This window comes from Leuresthes tenuis, unplaced genomic scaffold (genome assembly GCF_036924035.1).
Source record: "Leuresthes tenuis unplaced genomic scaffold, fLeuTen1.0.hap1 SCAF_14, whole genome shotgun sequence".
NCBI classification, from domain to species: Eukaryota; Metazoa; Chordata; class Actinopteri; order Atheriniformes; family Atherinopsidae; genus Leuresthes; species Leuresthes tenuis.
In genome coordinates this window covers 10,095,600-10,105,214 of record NW_027325368.1, presented here as the reverse complement: position 1 = coordinate 10,105,214, position 9,615 = coordinate 10,095,600, and the positions used below count along the sequence as shown (strand labels likewise).

General features: G+C 38.7%; 1 protein-coding gene across 3 annotated transcripts in view; it reads right to left on the bottom strand.

Annotated features, from left to right (window-relative positions):
- Positions 1-785: 785 nt before the first annotated feature.
- The window catches only part of LOC140269353 (RNA-binding Raly-like protein), a 44,337-nt gene continuing 35,507 nt past the window's right edge, over positions 786-9,615 (bottom strand). For 2 of the 3 annotated variants that reach the window (XM_072364406.1, XM_072364407.1), the window contains 7 exons: positions 7,903-7,978; positions 6,618-6,665; positions 5,782-5,975; positions 4,946-5,059; positions 4,511-4,668; positions 2,299-2,336; positions 786-1,600 (listed from right to left, as the gene is read on the bottom strand). In XM_072364406.1, the coding sequence (XP_072220507.1) occupies positions 2,304-2,336; positions 4,511-4,668; positions 4,946-5,059; positions 5,782-5,975; positions 6,618-6,665; positions 7,903-7,978 (623 nt within the window). In that variant the 3' untranslated portion in view covers positions 786-1,600; positions 2,299-2,303. The remainder of the gene's footprint in view (positions 1,601-2,298; positions 2,337-4,510; positions 4,669-4,945; positions 5,060-5,781; positions 5,976-6,617; positions 6,666-7,902; positions 7,979-9,615) is intronic. The other variant, XM_072364405.1, reaches the window with a different exon arrangement.

The following is a 9,615-nucleotide window of genomic DNA, read 5'->3' as shown; positions in this document are numbered from 1 at the left end:
ACTCATAATTCCCCCAGCAGCTTCACAAGCCAGTGATTGATTGAGTTAATCTCACACTGAAGAAAATGATAGCAGCTGCATGACTGATCATTGTACTCAGTGGCTGTTGGCCAGCTCTGATAGAACTAATTATACCTGCAACCCAGCCAATGACCCTCCTTAACCTTTGAAAATGATGATCTGGTACTAATGAAGTGACTGAATTAGAAATACCATCTGTTGCTACCAGGTCATCCCATCTCTCATAATATGTAGTTTTCAAGGGCAGCGTTTAAAAATTAAATAAACCGACACTCTCTTTTGGGACTTTCGTTAATATGATGCAGTCCCAAGATAAATACAAATGCCAGGCTATGGCTGCTTATATTATTCTTATGTACAATGTTAGATAAAGCAACATATGTACAGGTTATGATATTCAAAACTTGCTTTTGAAGAATTCCTTTTAATTGGGTACATTGTAATGATTTGTTGTTTGAAGAGTATTGGTGATAAATTTATCAGTGAAGTAACATGTTTGTTACAAGTACCCACTTACACTAAATTCTTCTACAGGGGGAGAAAAAAAAAGGTTCCATATCATACAGTTTCTATCATCTCTCTTTTCTAATGACGAACTGGAGATGGCGCATTAGATATTCTTAATGCAAACACACCAAATGTTAACCCTATGGTAACACTAGTTAGGGTTATTTGGAATAAATCAGACGTCCGAGGAAGAGAGTGACCCCCCCCTTTCTTTTATGAAAATAAAAGCCACAGTACACAAAGTTGTTGGGATGGAATTAGGTTTATGTCAAAAAAAGGCTCATAATCTATGGATGTACAATAGATGCAGTGAATACGAATGATCCATAATTGTCACACCTCTAACATGCTGACAAAAAACCCAAAAAAACCCAAAACAAATTGTCATCTTTTGAATACCTTGAACAGAGTGCAAAGATTTCAAAATGCTTATCTTGTAGCACAAATGATAAACATGATATGCATCAAATACAGCGTGGAGACATTGTGAATAAAGTACATCGTATACATTTCCTCCAAATGTACGAATAAAACAAATCACGTTATTAGCAGGTGTCAAAGAAAGTGTGTTTCTCTTACATTCAGATTTAGCTCCTTAGCTCTACATTTTAGATTAAGCCGTATCTTGGCCAGTCACAGTTTTCAATGCACAGAAACAGAAACAAACATTGAGGTACAACAAATGAAATAATTCAATTTTCAATTTCAACTGTTCACGTAACTGTATTTTTATGCACAATACAGGTCATAATATACTAAGCACACAATATACTGTATTGTCCGTATTTTTCAGAAAAGCAATCATTCCGAGGGGAAATCATTGATTGCTCCTTGCAGTTGATTTTGAAGTGGTCTGGAAAATATTCATACCCAGCATTTCGATGAAACGTGCATCAGGAGTGTCACATTTTAATGAGGCAAACGAGCTGCAAACAAGTCTGAACCTCTTCCTCTGCTGTCAGTCACTTCCCTCACCGTTTCCTTTATTGTCAAACACGCCCCCTTAATCAAGAAGGTTCTGCTGGTATCCATTCAGACTTCTTGCTCTTCTTTTGCTTCTTTTATTCCCCATCTTGGTAAAAAAATAAAAAATAAATTAAATAGACAGCAGAGAAATTTTATCCATTTATTATTTCCCATATTCTTTTATAGTCTACGTAGAAAAGATGAGTGGATTATCCATTTTATCTACCTACAATTGTCATTCTAAAAAACAGAGGCAGACCAATAACATTAAAATAAACTAATGCACCTGGTATTCCCGAAACAAACAATTCTGCCATCACTTATCAATCTCTCATGTTCAGGGCACCTTAAGAGAGATTGCTGCTGTTCATTGGCAGTCTAGGACAGCAGGGAGGAAATGTCAGCCAAGAGGCTAATTAAATCTCATAGCCATTTGTTCATATAAAGAAAATCTAATATTCAAATGTCATTTGATGGAAACGTGTAAATGGCAGGGAGTCCTATCTATGCATTGATAATGGTGACTGCAGAGAAGCTGCTGCTTCTTTTTCCTCCCAGACAGAAAGAATGACAGGCCATTAAGAAAAAACAGTGTTGGATTAAACTGGAGTGTGAAGAACTGCGTTTCTCCATCTCTCAGTCTCCTTAAAGACAGAGAAAAAAAGACCCTGATCATTTGAGCTGTGGAGGTTGTTGGGCTTTAAAAAGCAGCCATTGTACAGCTGCCTTCCAAACTGTTTTCCCCAAATGCAGTAGGCAGTTCATTGTTCCACAGCGTCATTAGAGAAGAGATAAAACACTGACCTTACTCAGTTGTCAATGTCGGATATGTGGTTCTCTATCTGTAATACAGGAAAGAGATAGAATATGACATAATTGCAAACATTAGTGGAATAACCTGGTATCCAATCTTCTATTCTACATCTGTAAAAATCGAATCATAACTTCCTGCCGTCAGTAAGTTTTATAGCAAAATTGCAAAGATTTCCATGGAGCACAAATGGCTACATTTTAGAATAAAAGAGTTTGTTTTTGAGGTCTTTTTTTCTCTTTTGACTCCAAAGTACACAACATAGGGATAAAAGCTTTGACACCACTCGCCCAGTGGTCTTCTAGTTGCCAGAAACTATAACCTAGTGCTTTTTTTCTTTTTAAATTCTCTCCCAGCTTGAAACATAATGTAGTTTCTCATGTTTGTCATGTTTCCAAAGTATTTTAGTTGAATTTCATAGAAGCCCAAGTGCTTCTATGATTAAAAAAAATATATATATATTTTTGACATTTCTGAATTGATTCAGTCTTCCACATCTGCGTCGTAGATTTAATTGTTTCTCTAGAACCACTCTTTGATTTATCTGCTTTGGGTTACCATAGAAACACCATGTCAGGCAAAGAGAGTGAGCCTCTTGGACTATGGCTATAAACTGCCCATTTTAAATGTGATGAAAAACAACAAATTTAATTTTCCAAATAATCTGCATTTATAGAATCATCCCTCCATCCATTTTCTACACCTGCTTAATCAAATTCAGGGTCACAGAGCCTTGGAACCCATCCCAGCTGCCATTGGGTGAAGGGGGCGGGGCACACCCTGGACCGGTCACCAGTCTTACTGAATCATACCATTCGATATTAAATTGCATTTGTGCCAACAGATCACCCAAAGTCATTATTTATTTTGCTGTAAGATATCAGTAATTCTTGACCAAAAACTATTCTTACAGCATTCCAGCGAGAAATTAAAATTTTATTGTTTGTTGTCTGTCTACACAGATAATGAGCCGTCAGAAAGAGAAATCAGATACATTACATCCTCCAAAGGAAAAATCTCAATAGAAGATAATGGATCTGAAAATCTAGAATAAAAGATATGCCACACATCAAGCTCTCATTGAAGGCTTTGGGCGATCAAGGCAGAGCTGTAACATCACAGAGGTGCTTTCCAGCTGGTACACCTGCAGTACCTGACTTATCCTGACTGCAGGTGCCACATACCTTTGAAGTTTTAATGCTGACTTGACATGGTGACATTTTTCAAGATTTCTAACCAGCAAGCATTGCTTCAAGACCCTTATGCAGCACATGAAGCCAGCACACCGTTTCAATCCATACCATTTTCCAGTTTTCTGCACCCAACTCACCTCCTCCCAGCTTCCCAATCAGTCCACTTGTTTGATTACCATCAGCAGTATTTAGACTTCCAGCTGCTCCTGTTTCTACAGTCTAACTATACCAAAACAGATTCTGTTTTAATTTAAACTTTTTGTGCATGATCTGCCTCCCGAGTACATCAGGGTCCACCTTTAGGCTTACTCAAAGCTCATTGTTGAACACAGAAACTGAGTATTATACTTGTGTATTAAAACGTTTTAAAATGCTTTTGATTTTCCACAACTGTATAATGTAAAGCTTTTATAGGAATTTACTCAACTACTCCAAGCATACCCAAACAAATATTTACTGATAATGTTTTAAAACCAGTACTCTAGACAGATTTAAATGAAGAACTTCATGATTTCAAGCAGGGCTGCACGGTGGTGGTTAGCACCGTCGCCTCACAGCGAGAGGGTTCCAGGTTCAATTCCCGGCTGGGGCCTTTCTGTGCGTCCCGACCGACGGATTAAGCTGGTATAGAAAATGGATGGATAATTTCAATCAAAGACACTCTTTATTAGCCAAAAAAACCCCAAAAACTATTGATTTGAGTCAGTACAACCATTTGTTTTTCCTACAGTATATTTTCAAAGAAAACACAGACATTGTATTGGCACATCTTTCACCAAACCAGCCTTTTAAAACCCAAGATTATGGCTTTAATCTTGCTGAAAGAACATGAAAAAAATGCATGACGCAAACACAAAGTGACACATACATTAAGGTACAAGGGTTGAGGGTGAGTTATAGGCTCTTAGACACACAGTAGCCTAGTTGAGCTCATTACTTTGCCTTTACTTCAGACGACTGAAGAACCCACTCATTCCTTGTTGAAACTGAAAAGTCTGCTTGGCTTGCTCACCATGTCGCTGGTGCCTTCATCTTCGAAGTCGTCTTCGCCGCCGTCAGTCATCTCACCCGCCTCAACGTCGGCTGTCCCCTCCGCTTCCTCTCCACCAGAATTGTCTACTGCGTCACCATGGAGACATTCGCACACCTCCTCCTGTTTCCTCTGCATTTCTGACCAAAGATAAGACAGAGGGAGAAAGAGTGGCAGTAATCATCAGAACATATTAGATTAACTCACATTTATATTTTTATTAACAGAGGAACCTGTCTTTCATACAAGCCATTTCATAAATCTTTTACGTCTTTCTGTGTCCCTGCCCTCACCCAAAAAGACCAAATGTCTTTAATTTCAGTACCTAGCGAGTATTCTGTCTCTACCCCATGTGTATAAATCTATCAGACAGATCCTCCCCTCACAGATCCTCCCATCTGCTCTGTCAAATCTTACCGGCATCAGATCGATGTTGCCTCTCAATCTTCTCCAACCTTCCAAGCAGTGAGTCGATCTTTGTTTTGATCTGTGACAGCTCCCTCTTGATTGTTACGAGATGGTCTGTCTTCACTGTTAGAATACATTAATACATTTAAAATCCACAATTAATGTCAAACACAAAACCAACTTCGGTGATCAAACATTTCTCGTCAGCCAGTTTCTCTGCTAAAGGTTTGTGGCCAAGGCACAAGGCATGCTGAGAAGAGAAATTTCACTGTACTGCATTGTGGGAAGAATACTGATCAGTATCTGCGAGAGTTTGAGCAGCACAGCAGCAACGTTTGGAGAACCAGACAAACACGTTTCTTGTATTATACAATGTTATTAGTTTTGGTAATTGCTATACTAACACCAACATTGTGTAAGAGATGTGGTTTTTATTTAAATTTTAAGCATAATTTCTCCACCTATTTGTTAACTTTTTCAGTCTGCCATTCAATGCTCAGACAGCAGCTGCCAAAAGATTCTGAAATTCATCAGGAAGACATACATGTATAACACTACATCTAACTGATTAAGCATTTTTAATATTAAAATAGTAAGCTGCAGCAAGTAAAGAGTTAAATTATGATTTAAAAAAAAATGTAGATAACTTCCATAAGTTCTCCCCTCAAAATAAGTGATTTAGACAGTTTTGTGTCCAACCTTGTCTACAGATAGATACATTTTTTTTGCCATGCTTTTGTTTCAAGAGCACAGCATTTATTTTCCAGATGTTCTAAATGAGCAACAGAGAAGTTGGAAAAGTGAACCGTTTCAACAAAAAACATACAAAACAAACATAAACATACGTTTTGGGCCAGTGATGGAGGAGCCCACGTTGAGTGCTCGGGACGATGAAGAAGAGGAAGAAGATGATGAAGAACATGCCCTGACGGGAAAGGAGGATTTGGCTCTGCGAGTGGATGGAACGACTAGCCGTGAACGTTTGATGGGGATCACAGCTCGGGTTGGGGGCACAACACGGCCGTGGTACTCAAACAGTCTGAAGACATGAAAAATAAAGTGGGGCTACAGAAATGTTCCAAAGGTACAACCGTGAGAAAAACATTTTTAAAAAAGGAGGAAAATGTATTGAGCAGTAAAATCAAAGTGTTCTTTGAGCAACAAGAAAAACAAATCATCTGAAAGATGCTTGAATGATAGCGGCAGATGCTGAACATTGCCACAGCCGTTCAATAAAATCCTGCTCCGTGTTAGCCAAAATATGTCAAATTTCAAAAATAGCAATAATGGTTCAAAGCTGAAGGATTCAACTCTCCTGGATATTACAAAGTGAAGGAAGTAAACAAACCAATGAAAATGTCAGAATCAAGATACATTCTCTGCCTTGGCAGAGCAAATGACCAGCCAGGGGACTATCTGACATTCAGCAGATAAAAGCATCATTAGTAAGCCCAACGGAGAGGAATAAAAACTGCTTCAGTATGACATTCATTATGCCTGTGATAATGTAGTCACTTTGCCTCGAATGGAAATGTAGCCACTCTCCTAAGATCGCAAATAGGGAGAAAGGATTTGCGCAAAGGGTAAAATACCAGGTGGGAGAGGAATTATTGACAAAAGAAGTGCAAAGTTAAAAAGACTCAAAGTAAACTAAGCAATGTTTCTTTTTTCTTTTACATACCTGCTGTAGAAATCATCTCTGTAATAGTCATAGTCAAACTCGTAGCCACTGTGAACACATGAACATATTTTTAGGAACAGTTTGGAAAGCAACCTTGTTCAGAATAATAAATGAGAAGAACCAACATTTCCTTTTGTGCAGTAAAACTAAGATTAATTGGGTAAGACCTCAACTTTGATAGACTTCAGCATAAATCAATAAAAGACAACGCCATATGCAGATTGAAAACATCAACACTGTAGTTTGTGATACTTCATACATACACGATTTCAAAATCTGATATAAAAATAACAAGTGTTGGCCTATTAAAAGCGGTGAATTGTAGTCCTGTGAAACCAATATCAAGTAGAAACTGAGCAAACAGAAAAAAAGGCTATGAAAACAGGGTGAAGAGCTGGTCTCGGCTTGTGGTGGGCATCAGAATGGTCACCACTGTAGCTTTACTTTTTTGACCCTATTCAAAGAATTGCTATTGTGCTACCTAATCATCTTCCCTACAAACAACTTCAAGGGTGAATGGGTTCCCGTATGTTACTTAATACTTGACCTCCTATTGTGAATCACTGACCATGTCATCAACCCAGGTTCACACTACAAGATTTTAGGCCTGACTTTCAGTCATGAAGTCATTAGACAAACGGTCTAATGACTTCGATCGGAGGCAAATCGAAATTTGACCTGCAGCCACCAACTGCAATAAGTGAAGACTTTGTAATCTGCAAGGCTTGCAGGCATGTCCCCGAGTCCATGGCACCTGCTTTAACAGTTACACTACTGTCTTCTAGTTTTTAAAATCTGCCCGACTTAAAACTTTGGCAACCCTGTCAGCTGCACACCTTTTAAATCAACTCAGTGTCCGTGAATGGCTTCTTAGTTTTGGATTGGTTCCAGGAATCTTGCAGTGATGCAGCTGTTGCACCTTGTCCTTTAAAGGCCTTTAGTTTGTAGTAGACAAAGTTCCTGTTGTTGATTTCAACTCTGCAAAAAGTTAACTTTCCAAAACTATTACTTCGAAGTTCTAATAAACAGGTATTTTGTTTCACTCCTTGTGCACTGGTTCTTCTTTGTTTCTAACAAGGTAATACAAAAAGAGCCGATGGGCAACAGCAACAGATAAAAAAAAACAAAAAAACAGTACTGCTCTAACAGTGCAGGAAGGGAATTGCCTGTTCTTTCATGAGCTTAATAAGCTCCTGGCCTTCAAGGGAGGATCACAGGCACAAATCTTCTAGACCGCAGGGTGTAAGTTCACCAGCAAAGTAGTTCAACAAAATAATCTCCAGACCTGTAGAGTGATGAGAGGGGTCTCTTGGTGCCCATCTTTGGCCTGTACGGTTTTGGTTCTCCTGCCATGTTGATATCTAGAAACAGAAAAATATCAAAAGTCATCACAAGCTGCTGACTTGCAGCTGATAATAAACAGAAAACACATGTTAATATTATAAGTAACAGCTACTATGAAATACTGCCCGGGGGTAGTGCTTTAAATCCTAAAGAAGCTTTATGAAATGCTAATGTTCGAGCATGTAATTTTCAACACAAGTGATCATATCTCAAATCTATACACTTTAATTCCCACTGGAGTCTAAATTGAAAATGCATCAAAATGACAGATTTCAATCTTATTTGAATCTGTAGCCATATGTCCTTATTGAAAATAAGCAGAACAATTTAGCGAAGAAAACTGAATTATCTGCGCAATTCCATTTCCATAAATTCTTATTACAACAGATGGAAAATAATACCTTATTTTAGAAATGCACCAATTGAAATTCTTATGGAATTTTGATTCCCAGCAACTATGATCAACAATATAATGTTTTAACTTAACACTTGACAGTAAAAAACATTTACTATAGATCACTTCTATTTTATGCAAATATGCACCAAACTACACGACATCCTTAGAATCAATTAATTTAATGATTTTACTTCAGGGGATTGCAGTCCTCAGACAGGCGGTGAAACCTTTGCTAATGTTTTAATGGCACTGTGGCAACTGAGATGCTGATTGTGCACAAGAAGAGCTCAAAGTCTATGTTGGGATACTCCATATAACAAGTAGAAAAACAATAAATAAATCCCTTTCAAATCTGCACACAGCTCACGGCTGGCATCATGACTGACAGCCAACATGACTCTAGAGCATTGAACCCGATCTGTATTGCTGTGTTTAATCTGTCAGCTTGTCGTCTTTGCTTCTGCTCAAAATCAGCTCAATAAGCCCCGAATGCTGTTCAAGGTCATGCACAAAAACCTAAACAAAATTCAAACATCTTCGTTCCATGCATACACATGGCTCCTGAGCGCAGGAGAGATCCCTCTCAGATGGATGAGTCACCCTCGAGTTGTACGGATAAAACATCAGCTTTGGGGATGATACAATAGCAAATGTCATGACGGGAACTGAAGTGAAGTCGTTGGGCCTAAAGCGGTGCAAAAGCAGATTTGTTTCTTCCACTGGAGGAGATTATACTGAAGCTCTGAGCTGGAATGTTAATGGAATAAACGTAGAAATTAGAGAACGCAGGACGTCTCAGACATGCTTCTGATTTGCGTTGGCACTTCTTTTCTCTCACTCTCAGTGACACACACCAGCTGCTGCACCTTCTAACAAACAGCAGATTGACCATGGAGCTGTGTTTGGAGCCCAGGCTTTCTTATTCTGTCCCCCTTCTTTACATTCCCTCCTTCCCTCGCGGACTAATTGAGCGGGGGATGTGCCGGTGGCTCTCAGGTGCTGTATCATTATCATTAGGGCACAGGAAGACATGAGGAATGGTTTGCATTGTAAAGCCTCCTCTCCTGCTAGGGTCATTAAAGAGAGCAGAGCATGAAAAAGCACTCTAAAATTAACATTGCCACCCCTCCACACCCCTGACAGACACACACTGAGTCTCTGATTAATTACAGTCATTACACTAATCATATACAAAAGTGGCATGAAAAAGGGTGTGGGTATTCACAGACTGAATTGTTTGTATACAGATATATATCT